This window comes from Bombus pascuorum, chromosome 12, assembly GCF_905332965.1.
Source record: "Bombus pascuorum chromosome 12, iyBomPasc1.1, whole genome shotgun sequence".
Taxonomy (NCBI): domain Eukaryota; kingdom Metazoa; phylum Arthropoda; class Insecta; order Hymenoptera; family Apidae; genus Bombus; species Bombus pascuorum.
In genome coordinates, this window is record NC_083499.1 from 5,332,365 (window position 1) to 5,360,353 (window position 27,989).

General features: G+C 31.2%; 3 protein-coding genes across 3 annotated transcripts; 1 reads left to right on the forward strand and 2 right to left on the reverse strand.

Moving 5' to 3' along the window:
* Positions 1 to 144: 144 nt before the first annotated feature.
* Positions 145 to 15,087, reverse strand: LOC132912545 (ubiquitin carboxyl-terminal hydrolase puf). Its single transcript, XM_060970038.1, has 12 exons — positions 14,948 to 15,087; positions 14,374 to 14,470; positions 13,907 to 14,255; positions 13,539 to 13,836; positions 12,716 to 13,459; positions 6,622 to 12,610; positions 5,824 to 6,541; positions 5,571 to 5,761; positions 5,320 to 5,497; positions 5,068 to 5,234; positions 4,317 to 4,987; positions 145 to 4,248 (listed from the first exon to the last, which is right to left on the reverse strand). The coding sequence occupies exons 1-12, from the start codon at positions 14,988 to 14,990 to the stop codon at positions 3,416 to 3,418; spliced, it is 10,278 nt and encodes a 3,425-aa protein (XP_060826021.1). The 5' UTR covers positions 14,991 to 15,087; the 3' UTR covers positions 145 to 3,415.
* On the forward strand, positions 14,931 to 18,737 carry LOC132912557 (uncharacterized). Its single transcript, XM_060970055.1, has 3 exons — positions 14,931 to 15,070; positions 16,199 to 16,541; positions 17,016 to 18,737. The coding sequence occupies exons 2-3, from the start codon at positions 16,398 to 16,400 to the stop codon at positions 17,208 to 17,210; spliced, it is 339 nt and encodes a 112-aa protein (XP_060826038.1). The 5' UTR covers positions 14,931 to 15,070; positions 16,199 to 16,397; the 3' UTR covers positions 17,211 to 18,737.
* Positions 18,244 to 27,968, reverse strand: LOC132912546 (AT-rich interactive domain-containing protein 4B). The gene is made up of 7 exons (XM_060970039.1): positions 27,740 to 27,968; positions 26,511 to 26,947; positions 26,187 to 26,432; positions 25,768 to 25,972; positions 21,238 to 25,699; positions 21,027 to 21,167; positions 18,244 to 20,921 (listed from the first exon to the last, which is right to left on the reverse strand). The coding sequence occupies exons 1-7, from the start codon at positions 27,743 to 27,745 to the stop codon at positions 20,878 to 20,880; spliced, it is 5,541 nt and encodes a 1,846-aa protein (XP_060826022.1). The 5' UTR covers positions 27,746 to 27,968; the 3' UTR covers positions 18,244 to 20,877.
* Positions 27,969 to 27,989: the final 21 nt, after the last annotated feature.

Below are 27,989 nucleotides of genomic sequence, written 5' to 3' on the forward strand. Positions count from 1 at the left end.
TAAATAACATAATGCATCGTTCTACATTTAACATATTAGAAAACTTGTTTTTTTCTCTATTTAAAATAAAAAATAATTTACTTATAAACATAAATTATCAGCTAAATGAATAAAATGAAATGGCATGTTAAAAGATTGTTAAAATAAATTACAAACTCCAGAAATTTATTCTTCGTAATTTAATCAATTACATTATAGAATATAAAATGTTAATATCATAATTCAATGCATCATAATTTTTATATATGCGCAAGACAAAATTTTAAAATATATAATAAAATTGTTTTTGTATACGAAATTTAAAATGAAAAGATTTTATTTATTATTGATCAAGAAACTATACACCTTAAATATATAAATGAATACATAAACGTAAAACGCATGCTAAAGATATAAATCTGATAAGATAGTTCTGATATTTTCGGAAGGTTAATAAAATGACAAAAGTATTGTAGGATACCTCAAATACCTTTTTTTATACAGTCTTAACCATCTCTGAATTGGATTAATTCGAAAGCACGAACGTTCTATCGCGTGTACTCCTTTTTTTATTTTATCTATAAATATGAGAAGATTATCGAAACGCGTTTCATGAGACAAAGGCATTCGTCGCTTTTAATAAATAAAAGTAAATGTAAATGCTTTTTTCTCGCATTAGTTTTACACGATTTTATGCTCTTCTTTATACCATTTTTCTTTTTTTACCTTTTTTTTTTGTATATTTTTTACTTTTTGGTTACTACATTTTCGATCTTACTAAACTCAATAAATCACCGCCAGCACATAAAAGTTAAAAATACATGATTTAGTGAAAAATTCATTATACCGTATGTGCGTATATAGTACGCTTGTTATATTCATGTCTGTTGCAAAACCAGCGAATAGATCTACCATCACTAATCACAGTATTTTGATCACAAACACGTATGTCGCATGTTAGAAATACAATTTGTGACATGGATACTCACTTGGATTTCTGTAAAACTACTGAACATAGTTTCTTTGTATTTTGTTTTACATTTCGCTAAAGAATAATATTGATAGCTGAAAGGACGAACATTTTTTTAATATATAATGTTGACGTGCTTGAAAATAGTAATTACGCGAGGAAACCTTGACTTAAGCATCACACTTTCATTTTTTACTTCTTTTTAATTATTATCGTTATTATTATTAATACTTATCGAATTTATGTCACGAAGGTTAATTAATAATAATCATATAATTATTTGATAGTTGTTTCTAAAATCTGTAGTTCATTTCAAAATGCATTCCCAAAAAGCCGTTACTTATTCTATCGTGATGTAATATTTAATCCTTTAATCTGATTTCTTTTTTAAAAGTATGTTTCGTAAGTAGATAAAATTGTACGAAGTACTTCTCGACATGTGGTCATTAATTAATTAAGTAACATTAATATGACGAAAAAACAGAAGAATATCGCACAAGAACACCATATAATCAACATTCATTGCTTTCACTTTTTCAATCATTCGTTAATTTGCTATTGTATTGTAGCGTCGAAATCCAAAATGCGCGCGATGATTCTTGAACTTCAATATGGACAAGTTATACTTTAGTGCCATTGTCTGATAATAAGCTCAATTATGATGAAAAACATGTCAGTGATTACTGTTCGTATATGTAATGTGCATACATATACTCGCACATTAAGCATATACGTATAATAAATTATGACTTTATATTTAAATCAAGTACTAGGCTATATTATAGAGCTGAATATTTTCGATATTAAAAATAAGAACATTTCAAGAAACATATTTTGTTAAATAATCAAGATGTAATATTTCTAACGAAATTATCAATTAGATACACTATTTTATTTATCTAGATGTAGTTAAGAAAATATATTTCTTGAAATATATGTAATTTATTGTTAAAAATTCTAGTTTTTACTGAACAAATAGACTTATTCAAAAAATTCTAGTTCCCGTTTGTTTTTTTCAATACAAAAATATTGAAAAAATTAAAACTTAAAACTGAATTATATCAACTATCTGTTGAAACAAAAATTCTCAAAAAATATTTGACAAATGGCGGCAAAGTAACTTGTTTATGTAACGAATTAATAAGAAAATAATATATATATATATATTTCCTTCTTTTTTTTAATGGCGCACGATTATTATATAGTAATAATAAATATAATAAAGCAGTGCACGTAAATTAAGCGCATACATAATAATTTATACGGATATGTTTCCAGGTTCATTCGTTACATGTTACAAAAAAATTATATTCAAATAATTTTCTGCCGATTTTTTACGAATGTTTACAAAATTTGATAATGAAATTGTTCATTGGTGATGTGAGATATTTACTGCGATTATACGAATAGAAAAAGTGATATAGTGATATTACAAACACTAAGACTTTTTCCTTGTAATAGTTATAAATAAATGTTTTATCATGATGACACAAAGTATGGTTAAAACTTTGAATGAAAATCAAACTTTGTTTTTGTGAAACAAAACTCAACTGTCTAATAATTAATAATATTCTGATTTTATAACTTTTGAAGAAAACGATTAAAAATATCAGAAAATGTATCAAAATTGTTAGCACATTGTTCACTTATGTAAATAAAAAACTAAATGTCTCCTATTATTATATTAAACATAAAAAAAGTTTATAGTGTAATCATTCACGTAAATTTGTTTAGGAAGATATGTCGAATAAGATGTGCAATTTTTATGTAAAAATACTCATTCACAACTCATACAATTAATTATCTGGAAACGTATTAAAAATATAATGGAAGTATGTTACAATGACAAATTAATGAAATCTATAGATTAATGTGTAAATAATATTTAAACATATAAAATTTGAGAGTTGATTGAAAAATATGCTATTTTATATTTTATATTAAACGATTGAAAAACCCTGTAATATTTTGCAATATTGAGATAAGCACAGAAAAACGATCATAATTTTAACAAAGATTACATTTCTTAAATTATTTGAAGCTTTGCACAATTCCTAGTATTGAATATTGGATGATTTATATGTATTATCGTTTACATTATCAGAAGATGGACAATCTCACAGCACTAACGAACATTTGTTGTATAAAATGAAAATTGTTTAGCCCCAATTAATAATTTGTTTTTCCTTCTTTCTTGAATATTTTAATATAACTTAAATAAACAAAGATCTTATTTACCTACATTTGGAAAATAAATCGCATTTGATACATACATATATGTGATATAATAGATGTAGCTTTTTCTTTACAGAACACAAACGCACTAAAATTTTTTTGTCCATTTAGATCTTGAATGTATTAGCGAATTTGCATCTTGTTATTTTAAAGAATCACACAGTTACACATAATCTTAGTCCTGTATTGTATGCTTCTATGATAAAAGCACCATTTAAAACACATAGAGAATTAGTTATTTTTCGTTTGCAATTGCACAATAGTTTGCAGGTCGAGAATTGTCTTTTCTAACATTTCAAACCAAGAAACATTAGTTAATGAACATCGCAATTGGTTCGTACAATTGTTGGTTGTCACGGTATCAATTAAACCAGGAGATATCTCACTGATGTTTGTAGGAATATTTTCTACTTGAATATTATTTCTTGATATGGTTTTATCATCTCCAGAATCAGAGGAAGTCATGTCATTTACTTCTACTTTGTCCTTTTCTTCGATGTTCATGTTCGAAACGTTTTTCTGTTTATTAAGTTCTTTGATTGGCAGATGCAACTCTTTATCAGTGGTTTCATTGTTTTCGTTCACCATAAACTTACGCTTTTTCGTAGGGGCTTCTATTTCCTGTTGATTAGATTCTTTCACTTTAATGGCTCTAGTTCGGGACAACAGCGTTTCTAATGCTGGTAACAAGCTACTTGGTGGTTTCAGTCTTGTACTGCTATTATAGACAAGAGCCAAAGCTCTTAAGTCTCCCGTTAATCTATGTGCAGATGCTTGAATATCTACTGCTTCCACCATTGCTACCATAGAACTAACTAAATTGTCAATAAGTAAGCAAGTTTGTTCAGTCAATACATGATTAGCAAGTTTTGGAAAGAAAGTCTTGAGAAAAGCATGAATTGCCGGTATTCCTAATGACGATCTTTCATCTAGTAATACAGCATCTACATAATCCACTGTATAGGAAGAACAAAGAAGAGATGCAATATGTTTTCTGTCTATGTGTGTAGCAGCATGAACATCTAACCATAATCTAGGAAATAAAGCTAAGTGCAGTGGAACACCTGTAATTAAATAATATTATTATTAATTATATTAATTCTATAAATTTTAGACATTAAATGATATTTACCTTCAAATCCTAACATAGCGCTCAGATTAACTAATGTATCTGTCATACAATCATTATTTATTGCTAATCTGCACATTACATCGATAAGTTCGTGATATGGTAAATAAAACTCGAGTAAAGCATTATCATATTCTGGATCTACTCCTTTTGATGCCTCTAATTGAGAGTGTGGTACGGCCATTTGAACCATCGGTCTAGCAGGTCGAGTAGGCATCTTTCCTGGAGGAGTAGATCTTCTTGGAAGATACGGGCCAGGTGGAACGGCAGCGTGAGATTCTTGAAGAGCTGCATGGCAGTGTGACAGCAATGGTGCCAAAATTGAGATCGCTTCAGCAGGAACAAGCATCACAAGTTCTTTCAAAAGATCTATAGCAAGATTTCTCATATCCGGAGGATTGTATGTATTTAACAATGTTGCTAATTTCCGCAGAATATCTGGCCATTCTTTACAATTCGCTAATATATTCCTTGCATCAGGTCCATCTCTTGCAGTTCTAATACATCGCACAAGTTCCACAATGATAGCTATTAGTTCAGCTAAATCACCAGCAACATGACACGCTGTTGCTTCATGATACATAATATGCAGCATATGAAATGCTTCCAAAGCCATACTTAATCCTCCATTATATACAACATAAAGCCTATCATCATCTGATTCAATCAGTATACTGTAAGGTATTGACTTTATCAATTCGTGTTTGGAATTGGTATATTAAAATAAAAAGAAATATCATTATAAATATTGTACCGAAATGCAGAAATAAGTGTAGCCCAACATGATCGCCCGTCTAATCCTTGTAAGTACGAAGATAATGTTCCTCTTCTAAATGATGCAATTTCAGCTTCTTCCTGTTCTGTTTGATCAGGATGTCTTGCAACCAACAATTGCATTAATTTAAATAGTTCGTCCACAGCCTATAAAAAAAGAAATATATTTTATGTTTTAGATATAACTTTTATAAGTAAAGCAAAATAGATTTTAAATTAGTAGAAACCTTACAGTCGAATATTGAGTAGGATGAGGTGTTATGTTTTTGAATGCCCATTGAATATTTTGATGTGCAGCTAGTTGCCTTGTAAAAGTGCGTGATTGTTGACAGCATAATCGTAATAAACCGTAGTAAGCAGGTAACATTACTCTATTAAATAATACCACATCCTGATCCTCATGATCAGCACTAAAAAGACATGTAAAACTTTAAAAAATATTCTGCGATCGTTTATAACCATATAAAACAATATTATGCTTACAGTATATAATTAAATGCAATATTTTTAGTTATATGAGGATTGTGAAGTATAAGAGCGACATTTTCCGGACAATCAGAACAAACGTGGTACCAAAACAATAGCACAGCTTGTTTATTATGATGCACTGGAATGCTAGGCTCAGATAATTTTGGGTGAAAAAGTGCCCATAAATCATTCAAATATTGTCCAAACTGGAAGTAAATATTATATAATGAAGTAGTTATACTAAGATTTAACATTATGTAATGCTTACCATTAATTTTTCTGTCTTAGAAATGACACAATATGTAAGTAATGCAAAATAGGCAGTGAGTTTCATTGTACCATGCGTTTGTATATCAATATAATGTCTCGCTGGTTGCAATAATCGTAGAAGTGCCGTATATATTTTATGCAAAATTAAAGTAGCTTCTGGAGATAATTGTAGTTCTCTAGATGTATTGCATCCTAAACCTAATCTATGAGCACTACGATAACCTTGTCTGAAATGAGTTGACGGAACCAATGATACGAGAAGAAAAGCAGCTGCAGAGCGAACTCTTTGATTTGAATGTTCTAATAGAAAATGTTGTAACCACGTGTCTAATCCTTGTAATACCCAAGCATGTGCAAGTTTACTTCTTGTAACAGCTAAAGCTAGCCATTCTAGTGCTCCATGTGGAGCAACTCTAGCTGCTTCCCAAACTCTGCCTAAAATCAATTGCGTCATACAGGGCAACCCACTTAATCCTGAACTTTCAGTTAACAATGTTAGAAGTTTGAAAAATGGTTGGCAGACATCTGTATGTTTTGTTATAGCTTGAAATATCATTGTTACAATATGTATTGCCAATCTATCATTCCAACGACATAAAGATTGTATCAAATTTCGCGTCTGGTTGAGATTGATAACATCTCGCGTTTGCTGATACAAAAAGGGAAATCCTTTACCTCCTGCTACAGCGCTAAGATCTGCTGGAGACAATGCTAGTCTGGAAAGTGAAAATATAATATGTATATAAACATATAATACAGTTTTTACATTAAATAAAAATAAAACTTATTTAACTACCTGTGATCGGGTCCTCTACTACGTTCAACCAAAGTTGCTATTAAAGTGATCATTTTATCTAAAGAAGCAGGTCTCAATTTCTCTGTTGGCATAGCAACAACTTCTTCTTCTTCTTCTTCTTCACTGACTGCATCAACAAATTCGTGTGTTTTATGTCCAAGATAAAAATTTACCATAGTTGATATAGCTTGTACCCTTATTAGAAATAGAGTTTCTTCCTCACCCATTTTACTAAATTCATATAAAAAACTGAAATATTCAGTAAGATGTTTCAAATGTTGTTTTGCATGTTCCATAAGAGATAAAAGCATTCTGACAAATCTTGTCACGCAGGATCGCGTGCCGACAGTATTTACGTCATTTTCTTCATCACAAAGAAGATATAAAGGTGCTTGAGTAGCGCGCAAACGTTGTATCACGTGTATGCATAGCCTTTGAAACATTTGTCTTACCATTTGATTAGGGCACTTGACTAGAATTTGAATTGGCCACCATGAATCACCAGCCATCTTTTCAAGAAATCTAGCACATGCACCAGCCGAACCATTAAATTGTTTTGTTAATAATTCTACCCATTGCACCATAGTTGGTTTCTCCTTAGCATGAATAAAAGTTTCCATAAAAAATGACGTGGAAAGATCTGCTGACATTTCTGTTATGTCAGATTGTACAGAAAGTAATGTTTGTGGTATATAGCCACATATTTGCCACATAAATGTGAAATACGTATGTTCAAATATATTTTTATCTTGTAAAAAATGCATGTTATCCTGCCATATCCAATCTTCAAGTTCTTTATTTAGTTCCAATGGTGGTAATTTATTAGTATTTTTATGAATTAACAAAGAAGATTGTCGTCCATTTGGACTAGAAACAGTGGCTTCTTCCTCTTTTGCTTGATCACCAGGATCAGTACACCATTCGTAAAATAGCATATATGCTGAATTCGTTTTTTCAAAACTGAAGTCCATAAATTTATCCGTAACGGAATCATAGGTTTTACTAGTCATTTCTCCACCAAAGCACTCTGCTGCTATTTGATTTGGATCAAATGGTTTAACTTCTGCATCATTAAATAAAAACCATTTATCTTTATTAGGGGATGTACGATCTCTAATAAAACTATAATAATGTCCACCATCGGCTGTGCCAGTATGAACTGTTACACCTATTAAATCATATTGATAATGTTCCATTTCTGCATCATCATTGTCTAATTCTGATTGACAGTCACTTTCAGATTTTCTCTTTTCAGATGCCTTCTTTTCTTCCTGATAATGCTGTGGCATGAGTTTTTTCTCAACATATCCAGACATGTCTAATCTTAATGGAAAACTAAAATGTGTATTTACTTTTTCCTTTAACATGGTTCCCATATTAAATGTATATCGCATTGTATTGAAACACAATATGTGTGGCAACTTTTTAAAACAAGCTCTCTTTTCTGCTCTTGCTTTTTTACCACATTGTGAACATGTATACATATTATCTCCTTCCAAAGTATCTTTAACTGTAACTTCATCTAAACTTTCGTAAAGATTTCTCATATCTGCCACCTGGCAACGTACAGTATAAAATTCTTCAAGAGTTCTACTTACATGTTCACAATCTAATGATACGACATTATTAGATATTACACCACAGAATAATGTCTTCACCAAGTTCTTTAAATCTGATGTCATTTCTTCTAATTTAGATACAAGATCTATAAAAAATTCAGCCATATCCTTTTGTTCTCCAGTATTTAAAGGTTCATGATTCATGGTATATACTCGACAAAAGCTTCGAGGATTATACGCTTTTCTCTCAGATTCTAAAAGATAGGCAAACATTCTTTGTAACTCTCTTAATGTGAGTTGATGTTTATTTGCTCTATTACAATCAGCGCCTAATATAGAGATGCGTGCTTGTGGCATCATATATAAATGCTGCATACAACTAGCCATGTAACAGGTGGCACCTAAATTTGTTAGACCTACATATCCACAATCAGAACGTCCATCTTCATGTGGCCAGTAATCCCATGGATATGGAGAATGAGGGCCAGGTTTATGTTGAGCTAATAATTTTTCATGAAGAATTCTATAATTATCAGGTGCAGATTTTACAAGTTCGACTAAAAGATCGAAAGCTGCTGATCTGGAGACTTGACTTTTACATTTCGGAACATGTTTTGATCGAGGATTAGGTAATGCAAATAAAAAATCGAATACTTCATGTAATAAATTTTGTCCAATCTTTCCTTGTTTGCAAGGTGGATTATGTGTCATGATATTGCAAGTGAGATTTAATAATCCAACTAAGCCATCATCTTCCACTGTATTATGACGTGTTTCAAGATGGTCTCTATTTAAAACTGAATCAATAACTCTTATTGCTAGGATTTCGAGATCTATCGTTAAATTGGAATCATCCGATCCTTCTTTGATAGCTTCTTCTGGGAGAGAATCAACTAATCTGCAAACAAGCCAAAAATAATCCCTACAAGCAGGTCCATATGGTTCTTTTCCATCATCAAGTGCGGGATGTAAGTGCAATGGCAAATCCGGTTTTCGATGAGAAGGTTGCATTGCTTCGGCAATTACCAGATGTTCCAATAATGTATTTAACATTGGAACGATTAAACTGGGATTACCAGAATTTTCATCTTCAGATCCTGTAGTCCCCAGACATAATCTATACAATGCTGTACAAACTTCTCTTCTTACTTCTGGTTCAGGATCTTCCAATACTAATCTTCTTAACCAAGTTTTCCCAAATGGTTCTGATGACGAAAAAAGATACTGCTTCACTGTTTCATCACTATGTACCCAACAAACTAATAAAGCCATAGTATAATGTATAACTTGTGATCTTCCAAAAAGTCCTGTTTTGTAATGATTTGGATCCCTTGGCAGTGATGCCTCATTTAATATACTTGTTATTCGAGACATAACAGCTTCAACGTTTATCATTGAAAGCATCACTTCGCTCAGTTTAGGTACAAGCAGTTTATCTGCTTTACTTCGTTTTTTCTCTTCCTTAACAACGCCCAAATAACACAATTGTTTTAGTAAACTAGCAAGACAGTCCTGCTGCCACTCACTACCATCACCTTGTTCCAAGCATCCAGACATAAAAATATCAAATAAATGACGCAAACCTCCATGCTGAACAAACAATGTAGACCAGGCAACATCCTTCTCTTTGTCTTCATGATTATCATCTGTATCACCATCACCCTCGTTACCAGATGTGCTGGATGTACAATTTACAACAGAAGGTTGGTTTGTTGTACTATGTCTACTCAACGACTCTACTATATATAAAGAATACATCAATTTTTGAGGACTAGCAGGATCTAATAATTCTGGCAAAGTTGTTTCTCCTAGTTTTTTAAATCCTCTCAATAAAGTTGGACTAGTTGGTAGTAATGTTAATGTGTCCCAAACTCTTCTTGAAAGTACCTGTGCTTTTGTATGAGGAATTTCCTGCCCTCCTTTGACAACCGTTTTCATAGCACTTAAAGTTCTCATTAGTGTAAATAGTTGTTCAAAATACTGTGGACGTAATAATAATAATGTCGGCAAAGATTCTCGAGGAGGTGGTGGTAAAAGAGATGGTGAATCCACATCTCGTTTGTTACATCTACCCGTACCATTACCTCGACCAGCGCCGGGAGAAATGAACACTAGTTGGCCATCTTTAAATCCCATTTCTTGCAATGTCTTTTCGTCAAAATCAATAGTTAATTCCTGACCTTGTGTAATCATCCTAATTGGCCCATCACTAAGTAGAGAACCTAATACTGAACCATTATTTTGATTTGAATTTGTAGTAGATGTCGATTTCTCTTGATTATTTTGTGTATCATCCCACCATTTAGCAACTTCGGCTCTCAGATCAGCTACATAATCAGTACTCAGAAGAGTAAAACTTGTTTTTTCAGGTATACCCGCAGGTTGTACAAATATTCTTAGCTGTTGACCTTTCTCTGAAGTGTTCATAGCAACGTGACTTCCGGCACCTCTACCTTCCAGTATCCAGCGACGTAAATGATATGCGTAGCGTTTTCGGAACGCTTCTAAATGTGTTCTTAATAGTAACAAAGCTCTTTGTATGCAACGTAAACTAGCTTCTTCGTTCATTTCCAAATCTGCACTAGCTGCAGCAAGATGAGTCATACATTGTGAAACAAATTCTGCCTCTTGAGTTAATTGTCTAGACATGTAATATCCATTTAGATATTGTATGGCCGCCATACTGACATCTGTACTTTTAGCTTTTAATGCAATTCTCCACAAGAAATCCATACCAACTGAATCTACGTCTCTTAAAGGTCTATCCAAGTGTGCAGCAGCTAAACGGGCTAAATTACATAATTGTTGGAAAAGACTAAGGCCTGTCATACTAATAGTTTCAGGTGGTAAACTTGGTAATTTTCGCATACATAAATGTTTAAGCGTATCCATTCCAAGTGCATGTTGCTCTGTTGATTTTGCTTGACTAAGCAACCAACTGAAAAGTTCATCAGCGCATGTTGTGTCTTGTGACAAACACTGCCATAATATATCGACCTGTTCGAGACTTAGACGAAAACAATCAGGTGAACCTAAAGGTGAAAAAATAGAAGATAAAAACTGTAGTCGAACTTGTATTTCTGTTTGATGGGAATATAAGTTATTTTTTGGCCCTGTACTAGTATATGTTTTCAGATTATTAAAGAAATGTTTCATCATTCCACGTTCACGATCGGCCCACGTTGTTATCGTGTGTGCGTCCATTGCACCAAATTGCTGGAAACTGGCAAGTAATTTAGGTAATAATCTTAAAGATACAACCACAGAACGATTGGTTGCAAGATTTTCTAAGCAACCTTCTATGAATTTCATAGGTATTAATCGATCAACATTGAAACAAAGAAGATTACATAAAGCTTTCTCAGCTTCCAAAGCTAAACCTTCTCCTAATTGACCAATTTTATCATCTTGCAAAAGATCCCATAATAACGTATTTCCAGGCTTACATACAGTGTCCAAGTTGAATTGGGAACTAACACGTGTTACTGTTTGGCGAATACTTCTCACTTGTGGAGGGCGACAAACAGATCGTCTAATGGTCATTGTTGGATGAGAATGATGAGGATGATAAGCCTGCATTTGTATAGCTGTTAAATGACGCGCAGCTAATTGAGCTAATTCCTCTTCGCATCCACTTTCCTCTCCATCAAAATCTGCCATATTTTTTTCACTTTTGTTAGAGATTCTGCTACTGTAAGATCCTTCTTCATCTGAAAGCATTTCATCTAATCCTGAAGGCAAAAACGTAGGTCCAGTCGCATGTACTAGACCGGCAAGTTCTGATATAACAGCTCCAGGTCCATCAGGTGCTCCGAGAACACCAGCTACATCACTATCATCTTCATCATGCGAAGTATCTGCTGAGTCAGGAGCTCGGTCTACATTATGGCCTACTAATGACATATATTTGTTTTTGTTAGCTCTTCTTAGAAGTGTTGCTGTTGTTGGAACTTGTTGATCGCTTGGATCTAAAGCCATTGCTTGCTGTTTTACACGATCCAGCGCATCAACACCTTTTGGATCATCTATAGAAACTAATCCACCAGTATCCAAAGTACTGTTTAGTACGTCCTCTGGCCTATATTTCATATCTAACATTAACTCTTTAGTTTTCACATTATTTTCTTCATTAACAATGCCTTCTAATGTCTTATCTGCAGTAACTAGTGAACGTTTCTGAGGTTTTTTCCGTTTTCTTAATACTTTCCTCTTCCTCTTTTCTATTGCAACTGTTTCTTCTGTGTTTGATTTCTCTGTGTCTGCTTCTGCATCTGACCCACTCTGTTTTTCTTTTATATCATCTTGTATACTACATGCAGAATCTTTTATTGATTCAGTAAAACATTCAGATTTTTCTATTACAGGATCTTCTCCTTCATTCGAGCTTGTTTGTACAACTGCTGTGCCCACACCTTTCGCTTTAAACGGACCTATTAATATTTATGCTTATGTCATTTAAAAATGTTTTAAAATGCTTTAATAGTTAAAGACAAAAGTATTAAATATTAATTATATATGGGTAGGTATTATCTTACCTTCTCCATCACTACTATCCCCTCTTGCTTGTTTTCGTGGTGAAGGTCCTTCAGATGGAGCAGGACTGGGTTCTTCTTCATCCTCATCTGGACTACTTCCATCTATTCCACTAGGATCACTAGTACTGCTGCCACCTATACCACTATTACCTCTTAAAATTTCTCTGTTTTTTATAGATAAACCTCTTGGATACCCTGAACCACCTGCTGTCCAAATAAATTTTATCAAAGCAGATGCCAGGAATAAACTTTGTTCTGTGTGGTCCTTCGGCTCCAATTTTCCTAATAAAGAGTATAAATGTAAAACTGGAGTTGGAGCCAAATGTTTTACTAAGGGTGCCAATAAATCATATACTGGGCGACCACAGTGTTTCAATTGTGCTGCTTGCCACATAGTATCCATGTCAGAACATGTAATTCTACCTTCCATAGCTAAGAAACTTAGTACAATATGACTTTGTTTAATAACCTCTACATGCAAATTTGGTCCAAATATATGAGCTATTATATTATTTTCTGTTAACCAAGCAGCCAATGCATGGCCTACTTGTTCCACTTCAGCGACAGTTTCACTATTGCAAAGTTCATTGAATGCAGTGATATGAGCATTTATCTGAGCTATTCCTGCTAGTCTCATAGTTAAAGTTGTACTAGTAAAATATTTAAATGCTAGATCCAATCCATCACGATCAAAGCTTGGTAAAACAGCGTCGATAGGATCCTTTACAGCACTCCACATGAAATCTAAATATAGAAGGTTATTAATTCAAACTCGACAATACACGTCTTAAATTATTATAATCTTATTTATTCCAAAATTTACCTGCCATCGTTCTAACTGCTGGTGTGCGTAATTCTTTATCTGCCAAGCGACACATATATTTCATAACACGACTGCGTAATGGTATAAAGAGCTGAATAACACTACCATAATTCAACCAAAGCTTTAAGTTACAAATCACTACAACCATTGAATGTGCAAGACTAACAGGTAATGTATTTTCCATGTCAAAACAAGCGGACATTAAAGTGAAACCACCTTGATGACAAAATATGGAAACTGCTCTAATTAAAGGAGCTGGCACTTCTGGATCATGAGGCTCACAATATCCTCCTTCATCCTTTAAAATAATAAAAAATAATGTATAAATGCATAGATAAAAAACAATACTTCTTATAGTAATATATTACTTTTACTGGAGCTAATGGATTAATTGCACCACCATGTTTCATTGCAATGTAAAGAGGAAAATTTAATAAAAATATTTTTGAAAGAAGATGATACAATTTTTCTCTATCTTGTTGAGACCAGTTTTGTTTTGTTTCCGTTTCTGTTTGTGCAAAATCTGAGTTTTCTATTTTATTTTCATCTGTTTTTCCTTCTTCTTTGTCGCCTTTGGGTGATACTTTTCCAACATTTGTTTGCTGACCATTCTGTTGTATAATTTGTAATTGTTGTAACGTACATAATACAACACTTTGAGTTAATCGTATAAATCGATCAAAATTTTTTATTTCTCGATAGCAGCACATGCATTGTCTATAAAAATAAAAAAAAATAAGTTGTATTAAAATAGAAGTAAAACAATCTTATTAAGTATTTATATCAATTCAAATGTTTGGTTTATATGTTATAAAAAACAAAAATGAAATCAGACCTTTGTACCCACTGATTAACATAATGTAATGTAGTGTCCACATCCGAAATACAAAGTGTTGCCAATCCATCTTGTTCCTTCGATGATCTTTCATCATCTAGATATATATTATAAACAAACAATAAACAATACGAAAATTTAAATAAAATTGCTATAAATATATATAAATAAGATTAATGTATCACTATTCTAATCTATCATCATTTCGTATATATCAAACATTTATCTACTTTAATGTGTCGTACAATTTTACTACTAATTACGACCTTTGAAAATATAAAACATATTTTAATATTTTATTATTTTGTATATTTAACGTTGAAGCGTGTTCGTGCATAAGTTGATAAATTTTAAAATCATACATAGACATATAAGGTTATAAATTATAATGTTATAAACGGATTTTTATAGTAGAAAAAGTTAAGTGTAATTATGAATCTGGTAGATTTTTTACAACAATTTGTTACTAGTTTGCTTATACTAGGACATTAGTTGTTGATACGAAATTAAAATTTACAACATGCAGCATAATACACTAGGTTAACATGAAAGGTATAGTACACATTTTGCTTACAGGAGAGCAGAAGGTCGTGAAAGTCAACACATACATCGCACATGGTTTTCTTCCTTTAGCCTCTGAAAAGGCTTTTAATCACGTCAAGTTCATCACTCAACTTCACCACCGTCCATCGCAAAAGTTGGTAATATTATTAAACATTTGTATTCTTGATTATCCTCTCAACACTTGATTAATTCGTTAGTCACCATATTGCTTTTTTACGCAGCTGCGTTCACTTGCCGCTCACTTCAGATGAGCAACAGTAAATATCTTCCTCTACTTTTTTTAAAATCTTTCATACCTATAGACAAATGATATAATAATGATAAACTACTTCACTTTATTATCGAAGTTCACAAATATCTTTATCCAAATTATTCCTAAAAAATTGTAATCTTTTACTTAACAATATGAATGTCATTATGACAGAAGACAGCTGATCGCCGCCATATTTTATTGAAATAATGTGATATTTAAAATGATCCCATCAGTACTTTAAACATTAATAAGACATAAAAAATAAAACATTATTTTTTTCATTTAACCGAATGATGTATAAAATGAAAAAGTCTAGCCCCAATTTTTTTCTAACCTCATATTTTTTTAATTATTTTGGACCAAATTTATTTATGATAATATATAATTTATTTTATATTTGTTTTTGTAACATTAACATCAATAAATTGTAGCGTTGCTAAATACATAAATCTTATTAAAAATCACAATTAGAAATTTACTTATAAGATAGCAATACTATTGATAATGACTACTATATACTATAAATATAATAATAAATAAAGCAATAATATTAAATAACAAATATTATATTAAAGAGTTAATAATAAATTTTTTAGAGTTTATCAAACAATAACTCTGAATTGTTTAAATAGAGTGAAAATAAAATAAATGAAATTATTTTTATTTTGTTTATATTATATCAATTAAATCTTATAATGTATTAATAATCAATGTCAAAAATATCATTTAAGAAAGTAAGTCTATTAATTTTTTTGCTTTAGTTATAACCTTTAAGACTTTTATTGTACAATTCTTAATTCTATTATAATGAAATATTGGTTATAAATTTTAAACACAAAAATTCCTTCTTATAATCGTGATATAATTCATATATATTCAATTATATATATTTTCATATGATTAAATATATTTGTATTGTGTATCTAATTTGTATGTAATATCAGGTAATATGTACCAAGAAAAAAGATATATATATGTACTCATAAGCTATATTATATGTATGTACAGTTCGGAGGAGAGTAGTAGAAGAATATAGTGCTGGTAGCGCCAGTTGTCCAGAAGTATGATAAACAATCTTGAAAGGAGCATAACATCTTGTGCGATTTCATAGAATAAATCTTTGTGTGAAGATATTGACGTGTGTATTGGGTTATAGGGTGTCGATAAGTGCCATACGAACAAGAGTAAATATTAATAAATAATTGAAATGGGTAGCACGGATAAAGCTGAGATCACGGGTTTTATATGCAGACTTTGCAGTAAGATGAACCGTTTCGTGATCCACATATACGGTGAAGAGGGTGAGAGAATGAAACTTGCTGAGAAAATAAATGCTTATCTTCCAATTACGGTAAAAATCATTATCTACTTTGTATTTTTTTAAGTTAGGCTTTCATCGATATTATTTTTTAATAAAATTTTCATACTTTCTACTACAATATATCTTGTGTATGACTGGTTAAGATTTCACTTTATTTGAGTTACATTTATGGTTTTTCTTATATGAATTTTTTATCGTATTTGACAGCTCTGCCTTAAACACAACAATAATTGAGAAATTGTAAAATTACATAACATAATGATAAAAATAGTTTGTTTATTACAAATTTATTAAATCTTTCTAAATATAAATATATATTATAGTTACATTAAATTAGAGAAAGATTAATTAATTGTAATGTTTTAAAAGTTTCATAAATAATGTTTTCAGTATTTTAAAATATAATATATTTAAAGATGTATATGTGTATATACATATGTCATATAATGAATATTTTTTATATTTAGTTTTGAAAAATACAATTTTTACCCTTTTGTCATATAGGTAAACATGAATGATCCATTACCTAAAACGGCATGTCTACATTGTATTGAACGGCTTGAAGCTCATCATGAATTAATGGAACAATTTTTCTTAGTCAAACGAAGGTTAACTACTCAGAATAAATCATCAACAGTTGCATCAACCTCTACACAAACTGCTGATACTGTACCAACATCTAGCCCACCTCCATGTTAACATATAGAATTAAAAGCAGAATTTCTCGCTCAATATTATTAAACATTTTCTGTATATCTTATTTGTATTGTTATTTTAGTAATTTATTACTAGGGAAACAAATTTTTTTGTTAAATGAAAAGATATATACATAATCAATCAATTGATTCAGCAATCTATAGAATTATCTTTAAAAATTTTATAAAAAATTTTCTTCTTAAAATATGTTGGTAAATATTTGTGATGTGCAAATTTAATTTACTGTATAAACTTTTTTATTTTTTACACCAGATATTACAGATATTTTTTATTGATACTATAATATAAAATATATGAATAATTATAATTTGTTTGTATTTCACATCTTCAAAAAAATTGGAACTTTTTTTCCTTAACTAGTAATCAGCAATAATAAAGTTATAGATATGTTTATGTAAATGATATATCCAATGAATATTTTTAGGCATGTTTAATGATATTCAAATTATTGAATTAATATTTTATTTGATATGTCTTGTATAGTTTTTATTAATAGAAATTTTTAAACATCTTTTAATACTCTAGGATAATATTATTTCTTTAACAGATCTATACTGCTGGTGTACAAAGATAAATAGATAGATATGTCAAAGTGATTTCTTAGAATATTAAATGATGTTATATTGCATAATTGAATGTAAAAATAAGAAATTTAGTTGGCAAAGTTTTTAATAATATTATGAATTAGATACATACAAGATTGTCAATACTAATGTACATTAAACCAATCATGTTTCTTTTACTATTAAATATCAATAGTTTTAATATGTCAACTTTTATATATAATAATATGGTACAAAGTATAATGACAAAAGTATCTGCATAATTATATTATATTAACATATATTATTCCACAGAGTTTAACAAAATTTGAATGTTTACCTCTAAGTTGCAATATAATAAATAATTTATAAAAATTTTTAAATATATAGAACTTTGATTAATTATAGTATTTTACATTATAAAAACCAAAAATCTTTATAAAAATGACACAAGGATAAATGATACTACTATAATTTGTTAAGATTATTTATTTCTTAACAATATTTGCTAACACAATTAAATGTTATGTGGAACAATATTATTGGTTGGCGACACAATCCGTATTGTGCTTACTATATGTATTATTTCACATGTAATTCATCATTTACAAAGAGAAAATTTGTTTTTAGAAGACAAGGTTGTGTTCGTCACTCAAACATTATTGTAAAACCTTAAATATTTTAACAGTATTTGAGAAATTTTACTTTATTTTACCTTTTTATTTAATATATCATTATCACTGCATAAGAAAAGACAATATAAATTTGTTATATCTGTGATCAATATGTGTATATAATATTTTACCTATAAATGTAGCCAATATCCTCAAATTAATGACTGATAACCTGTATAATAGTGTTTTCCTATAAATATTACTGCCTAAATGTAAATTGCAAATAATAAATAATAGTAATAAAGATAATGATAAATCATAATAAAATAACGGGTGCACCTATATAAAATCTGTTTAGGATGCATTTATTATCTTACTTACCCTCCAAATAAATAGAGGTCCATTTATCTAATAGTATATTCTATATTTCTAGATATTTTATCTAGAAATATTACTATTTTGCAAAACAGAAGTAGAATTTGAATATTTATTTTAAATCATATGCATACTAAACATATATAATATCTAAGCAGAGCTTTATGCAAGAGCTGTATGCAACTAAAAGAAATAACAATATTATTGATGTTAACGTTTTAATATTACTGTTTACAATTCTGCTGTCAATTATCCTGTAGTTTATTAAACTGAATTGTACAATATGTATATATATTTCTACGTATGTTTTACAATGCTTTTATATTTAAATACCTTAAACTATTTTCATTGTTAATTATAATAATGAAAATTACTTTCAAAATAAAATGTTTTTACATAGTTCTGCTGGAATCATACAATAATATAAACAACGAAATATAAAGAATATTTTAAATAAAATATTCTTTCTTTTAATACAATTTGAAGAAATGTAAATATTTTTGTAGGTATTAATTGATTGTAAGTATTACTTGATTGAGTGTCGATACACATTTTCTTGACTTCTTAAAACAAACATTTAGTATGTGCTACTGCAAGATTTCTGAAATCATTATACAATAATATGCGTAGCTATATCTGTGTGCGATAAACTACTAAAACTTGACTTATGAGTGTTTTCAACACACACAATGTAAAATATGTACAAAGATTTATAGAGCCCAACTCCTTATTTTCTTTCATTTTTCCCCCAATCAATGTATGATCATGTTGTCTGATACCATAAAGCATGTCCACGACTGATTTTTTTATAAAAAATATATAATATATATCTATATAAAATTTCATTCTTTTTATCAGCCAACATGTCTTCGTACAAATTTAATTCCACTCAGGGGTATTTGATTTTGTTTTTTGCAACTTGTTTCTTAAGTTTAATTTTTTTTGTTTCCTTTTAATTTAGTACCTGAGGTACTTTGACGCTCAAATAGAAATATAAATGCATCTTTGACCAATTACGATATACACGACGACGAACGTCTAATACCTATCTGATGATTAAAGCACAATGGCAGCAATTTTTCAAATATAATGCAAAAGGCTGTAAATTGATAAACGTTGAGCTGCATTCATGACAATTGCATAGTTGAAAATCTAATTCTATGCACTTTGTCAAGAAATTTGGTATGAAATACGAATAAACTTGAATGTTTCGTATTTTAGAATAATTATAATATGATATTCTATTTACGTAAATTATATACATAAATTAAAGTAATTCATTTTTTGGAAGTTAAAAATTGTGCTATATCTCACATGCATATCAATATACAATCATCCGTTCATTTCACAAGTTGTTTGCGTATAAATGAACATTGCTTTGAATATGATTAACTTCTTACTACTTTATGAACCACATTGCAACATTTCCTTTTATTTTTTAAATAAAAAATTTCGATCGCAAAGACGCTAAAATTCTATTTACGTATATACGTATATTGCGAACTACTATAACATTACTACTTCTAATATATACAAAATTTACTATTCTAGGAAATATGTGATGGTTGTTGCACTTGACATCTTTATTTTATCGTCTTGAAAACAGCTCAACCGCCAACGGTGTTATAAGCTATACTCGAAACGAAAATGACAGACGGCTTAGACAATTATTTGTTCCCAAGATGTCTTTACAATAACACACTATCGGTAACATTTTTCTCAGCCTTTTCTTAAAAAAGAAGAATGAACGATGAAATGATCATCAAGTTCGATAATTTGTACTTTGCATCTGAGCAGGTGAAATGACAAATCGAGGATAGAAATTTTCAACTGTTACGTTATGTTCTTGACAAAAAAATGTACAACACAAAGCATATATGAATATATATCTTCATTCTGGTAAGTGTTCCTCATTTATACTAAATCTTATATCTATATCTACAATTTATATTAATGGGGGAAAATTTACCTAAACGATATTAGGTAGGTAAAAATTGTCATGAAATCTGCTATAATTGCAGGGTGTCCATATAGTGATACTATCCTATTATCTCCCAGTGTTGTATAAAAATTTCTTTAGCGCAGGTTAAGATAATTAGGATGTTTCAAGGCAGCTCATCACGAACAGGCCTGTTGCATTTCTGCTTTAGCTGCCTTTATAGCTAAAATCAAAATGAATACATTTTTTATATATAAAACAAATTTCATATAAAAATTTTTGTAATACCTTATTCATAAAAAACATTAATTATTCATAAAATATTTACCTTCTCGTTCTCTTCTTCTTAATTTTTTTCTGCGTCTTTCAATAGCAGCAAGTTCAACTTTCACAGCATTATATGTTTTACGTAACTCAGCTAATTTTTGCTGTAGTACAGCTATCCTTTGACTGCCATCCAATTCAGGATCTATGTTAAACACAAAAGGTTAAAATTTTCTTTTTATAAGTAAGACATTAAAATTAAGGAAGAAATCTACCTAATTCCACATAAAAATTATATTTCGTCGGTCGAGGTGATCTCGATGAGTAATTACTAAGATCAGGAACACTAGTGATATTCGTGTGATTTGTTGAAGTTGTATTAATTCCACATAAATTAGAACCTTCACTTGTGTCATCGCTATCGCTTCCGCCACCATGTCTACCATGTCTATTACCATGTCTTCCCGCTTTTTTAGTAGTATTTTTATCACATTCTGAGTGCTTCCTACTCCTCTTACGTTTTTTAGGCGATTGTGTTTCTTCAATGGATCGCTTTGCTGGTGGTTTTAATATTCTATCTGCAGAATTTCCTTCAACATTTGGCAATGTGTCATCTTCACTGAATCCTGGACCTTTCCCACCACTGTCATTGTCTGCTTCAGAACTATCACGATTATGTTTCATATTATCCTCTGAAGTTGGTGATGAACCACCTGTCCTTTCTTCTCTTGGGGATCCAGAGATATTGGAAATGCTTGAATCGGGTGTAGTTGGAGGTGTATTATCCATTACAGGTGCTGCTTCATTGCTTTCTCTCCTCTGTGCAGGCATTAGTGCAGGTAAGTGTTGATGATGAGACTGCTGTTGTCTCATGCCCAGAGTAGGATTTTGTTGTATAGATAAAGAAACTGGGACAGATGTTTCTACAGTTTTTGGCAGTGCCATACTCAGAGTGGCAACAGTGCTGCTGGTTGTACTCTGACCAGATGTAGGAGCACTTGCAAATGGCATTTCCATTAATACTATACTATTTTCTGTAGTTTCAACTTTTGGAGGTGAACAGGATGGACCAGCATTTATTTGTTCTATATTTTCAGTAATAGGTGCTGGTGAACCTGGTATTTCTTCCTCACATAACAAAGAATTAATTGCCTCTCCCTCTTCATCTGTTTTTATGACAGGTGTTTCTTTGATCTCTGTTTTAAATTCAGCAATACATTCTTGTGGCTGATGTTTTAATGGTTGCGTAGATTTTTGTGATTGTAATAGTGGGAACCTTTCTTGTGTGTCTTGAAGCCTATCTAACTCTGCTCTTAATTTAACATCAAAATTTGACGAACTTTTCACATCTTGTGATTCCTCATTATCGATTATTAACCTCTGTTCAGAATCACTACTATCTGCAGAATCTACCATATCTTGGCTGATTATCTTCTTATGATTTTCCTTTTCCTTTTCTTTAAAATCGTGTTCTTTAAATTCATCTTCTGTTTTCTTAGACTTCTCATTTTCTATATGTTTCCATTCTTCTTCTTCAGTTTCAGGTATCTTTTTATGTTCTGTTTTTGTTTCAACGAATTTTTTTATTTCTACTTCTTTTTTAAGTTTAAATTGTTGAAGTTCTTCTTCTTTTTGTTTAATTACTACACACATTATTTCTTTACATTGGTTTTCATTATTTATTACAATCTCTTCCTCTTCTCGTTTCTTATTCTCACTTTCAGTCTTAGGCCCATGCTGATCTTCTTTACTTTTTTGTGCAACTACAATATCTAACTTCTTAGAAATTTCTTTTGAGGGTTTCCATACAACTTCTGGAATTTCATCTTCTTTTTTAACATCTTTAGTTTTATTACGAAAACCCATTGCAGCTGAAAGTTTTTCTTCGATTGTAGATGTAGCTGGTAATCTTGCACTAATTGGTGCTGGAATTGTTACAATTGAAGATGAAACAGGTGTAATGTCTAATAACTTTGGATCTAATGGTTTTAATTCTGGAGATTGACAATGTAAAGGAGATTTAATGCTTTGTTTCTGTTCAACAGCTATATCAGGTTTATTTGAAACTGTTAATGTTATATCCTCTCTTACCGATTCAATTTGTAAACTTGTGTCTTCTTTATTGGATTCCATTGAATCATTTCCATCATTAGAAGGAAACATTTCTTGCTGATATGTAAATAAGTTTTCTTGTTCTGCTTCTGAAACTTCCGCCTCTGATATTATTAAACGATCTTCTGAGTCGTCATGAGTAGCATCATCATCTCCAGGTAAATCACTAAATAAAAGATCTATACCATTATTTATTTTACTCGTTTCCTCAATAATAGGTATTGGTTTCGCCGAATTAAATGAAGGTGATTCACAAAGCTTATCGAATGCTTCTTCACATGTTGCTAATGATGTAGATTGTAGTGATTTGTGAGAAGATAAATTGTCTGTAATATCATCAGTCCTTTTACTGAATAATTTCTTTACTTTTTTTCGTGAATCGTTGTCGCTTTCTGATTTAGTTTCTTTTATAACTGGTGATACAACTATTTTTTGTTTCTTTTTAGGGCTTTTCGGTTCTTCTTCAAACACCCTCTTTTTTATCTTGTCTTTTTCTCCACTTGTATCTCGTTTATTTCGTACCTCAAATTCAAATGGTTCTGGTTCTTTAAATTCATATATATCTTCTGTACTATCTACTATTTTAGATTCAGGCATTGTTTCTAATTTTGATGGCTCTAATTTTTTTTCCAATTTTGGTGATACTGAAACAACATTCTCTTTTTCTTCTATTTTTATTTCATCCTCTGGATCTGGTTCAACCCTAACAAGTTCCAATTTCACTGCTTTATCAAAACCTTTTAATTCAGATCGTATTTGATTTAAGTCAAAATCTCGACCTTTCGGTTGTTCTTCATCGCTATCTGGTTCAGATTTTATACCTTGCGATTTACTAATTGTTCTTCTTAAACGTCTACCTCTACGTGGTTCTTCTAAATTATCTTTGTCTTCTTCACCCTCGCTAGTTTCGTCAGGTTTTATTCTGTCTTCAACTCTGTATCTCGCTTCTCTACGTTTTCTTTCCTCTGTAATCTTAGATTTCGTTCTTGTTTGTTCAGATTCTGTAGTATCTGAATCATATGTTTCACTTTCTTCAGTTTCCGATGGAACTATATCCGCATGTCCAGAAGTTCTCCTAGTACGCCTTCGATGTTCTGTGCTAGATGTATCATTATTTCTTGTTCGTGTTTGACGATTGTTTGCTGGTGTTGCTGGACTTTTGGTTCTAGAACTAGAACTTATAACAGACAATGGAGTCGTAGATCTAGTCGGTTGAGATATTTCTTTTTCCTTATCTTCTTTCTTGATTTCTTTTGTCGTAGTAGATGAAACAACTGATGTAGTAGGTGCAACACTTTGCGCTCGACGTCTATTTTGAGATGCATTTGAATTAGTGTTAGAAACAATTTTTGATGACTTATTGATGTTATTTGATAAATTCGTACTGGGAGTTTGAGGTCGTGAAGTAACTTTAATTCGTTTTACTTTACCTTGAGCTTGTGTAAAATTCTGTGCTATCCTCGATGGTTTAATCCATTCATCATATCTCGTATTCCATCCAGTATAATGCACTAAATACATTGGTTCTGTACCATCTTTTTCCATATCAATAACTTTTGCTTCATAAGTAACTTTAGATTCATGAGTAGGTCCATAATATACTTTTAGTCTATCTCCTAATTCTACAGGTCCTTTGTAACAAGGAGCTGAATCTGTTGACTGTTCGTCTGTACGTGATTTTTCTGCCTCATACTCTTTTCGTTTTCTCCCCCGTTTCTTTAAATCTTCATCCATCAATCGTCTTTGCTTAGATAAAGTTTTTCTTTCCGATTCTCTCGATGGAGTTCGTGTTTCCCTATTTTCAGAAGACATTTTACTTTTTACATTATCATCTTTAGATTTAGATCTTGTTTTAGCAGCATCTTCTTCTTTCATTTTATCGTCTTTCTTTTCTTGTCTTTTAGGTTCAGTTTTCTTTTTTTCTATTACTTTTTTCTTTGTGTCTTCTTTATTTTTAGATTTGCCTCTGTTTGGCAAGGATAAGGATGTTGATATTTTTTGAGATTTTTCACTACTAGATGAAGATTCAGCTTCACCTTCAACGTTTACGTCACTGTCTTGTCCGCTACCGCTTTCTTCAAATTCATCTTTCTTCTTTATCTTCACAATTTCTTCTTCTTTTATTGATTGTTCTTTTTTTGTCTCCTTTTTCTCTTTCTTTTCTTCTTCCATGATCTTTTTATCTTCTTCCTCTTTTTCATTTTTGATATTAGACACTTGAGGTGGTACGGGCGTATTTCTGTCTTTATCCCTAATCAGACTTCTTCCAGGACGTTGTTTACGCATAGTACCCCTTGGATGATTTACCATAGTACAACCTAACTTCCTATAAAAATCTTCAAAGGAATGTAAGAATTTCTTATAGGCCTGTTTAACCAAATTGTGCGTCGATGGTGAATTTTGCATTGTAAAGCTCAAGCGACGTGTTATTAATTTCCATTGATTTTGATTTGTTACACGATTATAACCGCCTAACTTATAGACAGCTCGAAATAACCTATATAGATCTATGTCCTCAGAACCTATCATTGGACAGTTGTTAATAGGTGTACCACGGTCATCCATAAACTTATACAGTTGTGCCACAAAGTGATCTTTTTCTTCGCGCGGTTCATCGTCAGAACTCTAGAAAATAAAAATTATGTTTACAACAAATTAAATTTATTTATTGAAATTAGTAAAAGAGATCTTACATCAGAATCAAGTTCCCCATCTGAGTCACTGTTTCCGCTTGATACAGAATGTCCAAAAAGAGAATCTCTATCCCAATGGGGAGGTAACTCATTCTTTTCTAAAAATAGCAATGCCTTCTCTACTGCAACCTTCAATGTACTATTCTCAACTTTGTTGACAAGTTCTTTTGTGAATTCAGTGGCCTCTTTCTTTGGAACTGTATAACTAAATATGCAATAAGTAACAGTAATACAATAGATAATAATGAAATAAGTATCAATGTACAGCTGATTTTTAATAAACACATTTAAATAGATTTTATAGAGTTTTAGAATAAGCTTTAATGGGGAAAAAATATTTTGTTACTATTTCGACCATTTTGCTTTCTTTTCATATTTTTCATAAAATCTGTTTATATATGAACACAGATCATACTTACTATCGTGCATCCTTAAATGATCGCACAAGGTAGTCATCTCTTACTCGAATTCTTACTGTATCTTGAGCAGTTGGAGCAACCACTAATCCAGGGAACCAATTATCTTTCTTCTTTTTATCTCCAAGTTCCACACATACAACTCGTCCAATTTCAGGTTCTGTCTCCATTCCTTCTTTGCCTGTTCCACTAGAACCGGAATCACGAGTTCCTCGTGGAGGACTATCTTCATCATCACTACTTTCATCTCTATAACAATATTTTTACAAGTAATAACACAAATTATTTCATAAAATTATATTGCTGATATTATTTCACAACACTCACTGTGCTTGTCTAGACCGCCGTCCTCTTCTTCCTCCAATTACTGGATTTCCAAAATGTTCTGGATGTGTCAAAGGAAGTTGGTCCAAAGTTTCACTCTCTGCAAAATGTCTTCCACTTTTCAAACAAAGTGCAGTTCTTCTTAATGTAGTAATATCTCCATCATCAAAAACTACAGTATATTGACTACAATCTTGAATTTTAGTGATAGTAGCTTCCACAAATTCTTTTCTATCTCCATGTTTAGCTTCAACAGATGCACCTACTCTTAAAGTCCCTTTTATCTGATCATCAGCTACTGTTGCTGTACCCAAGCCTTGTTTATAAGTCACTCTGCATTTCACTGATCTTACTACTTTCCGAATTTTTGCTTCACAAAAGGCACCCTTGTATTTAGCACTAACCTCCGTACCCACTGATAGGTACGGTGGATCGTCTCCCTGTAACAGAAAATACATGTATATTTAATATTTGTACTTTTCAAATCTAACTTTTAGTCATGACATACTTCCATAGTCATCATACATTCACTCTCTGTCTAAACTAAAGAGATACATATAAAAACAAAATTTTAGTATCTTGTATTATATATACATGAACATATATATATACATATATATTGTCTTAAAAAAAAATCATAACAAAGACAACATGATATTAATGAAATTTGAAATAATTTCTTTTATTATTTATTATTTATTAGGTCTTGAAGGTTTATAGAGAACTATGATCTAATTTCGTACAAAACATTATTTCGGCTGTTATCAACGACAGAACTTAAATAATAAAAGCATGAAAATTGATATAAAAAGCCAGCTGCCTCGTATGATGAGCTATTGTTTATGTAGGCGGTCATGCCTCGCAGGTACCGGAGATTATTTTTATATCGAGATTGCCTTACGATAAACAAGAACTTTCGCACGAAGATACGTTTTCGTTGAAATAAAACTCATACTTTGATATCTTAATCACGTTTTCAAAACGAAGTCCACTACGTTCGTGACAGCCTGTCGATTTCTCAGACATCAGGTAATAGTTGTAACCTCGAAGGTACTTTAGGCGAGACATTCGTCCGAAGTAAATGACCTGCGAAAGCGTTGTAACTACATAACAAAAGCACGGATTTTAACTTTCTCTGTGCACGCGGCAGAAAAAAAAAGAAAGGAACTCAACTATACAATCTTTGCGCACTTGTTTCTACGTCAACTTTGCTCCCGCCTGTTTTTCCTTACCAGCATCTTCTAGCGCTCCACGATCTCCATATAAATAATCTTAAGACACTGACACGTGAGTGACATTAAAATTGAACAGTTTTACATTATATCGTTGAAAGTAACAACACAGGAAAAATTCCAGTTGGCTGTGAGAATCTGACCCCCTTCGCGGAACCAACACTTCACGGCCCGAATGCGTACAAGCTCCTGTTCCCTGCCCATTTCCACCCCAACGCAACTTGTCAGCTAGCCACTCGACTCCTATTGG

Excerpts from the sequence above, each read along its gene's own strand:
- LOC132912545 (XM_060970038.1), bottom strand. The coding sequence starts at position 14,990 with ATGTGCGATGTATGTGTTGACTTTCACGACCTTCTGCTCTCCT. Across the intron at positions 12,611-12,715 it reads GGATAGTAGTGATGGAGAAG|GTCCGTTTAAAGCGAAAGGT; the intron begins GTAAGATAATAC and ends AAATATTAATAG. Across the intron at positions 6,542-6,621 it reads AGTAGAGGACCCGATCACAG|ACTAGCATTGTCTCCAGCAG; the intron begins GTAGTTAAATAA and ends TTCACTTTCCAG.
- LOC132912557 (XM_060970055.1), top strand. The coding sequence starts at position 16,398 with ATGGGTAGCACGGATAAAGCTGAGATCACGGGTTTTATATGCAGACTT. Across the intron at positions 16,542-17,015 it reads ATGCTTATCTTCCAATTACG|GTAAACATGAATGATCCATT; the intron begins GTAAAAATCATT and ends TTTGTCATATAG.
- LOC132912546 (XM_060970039.1), bottom strand. Across the intron at positions 25,700-25,767 it reads ATGGGGAACTTGATTCTGAT|AGTTCTGACGATGAACCGCG; the intron begins GTAAGATCTCTT and ends TTTATTTTCTAG. Across the intron at positions 21,168-21,237 it reads TAATTTTTATGTGGAATTAG|ATCCTGAATTGGATGGCAGT; the intron begins GTAGATTTCTTC and ends TGTTTAACATAG.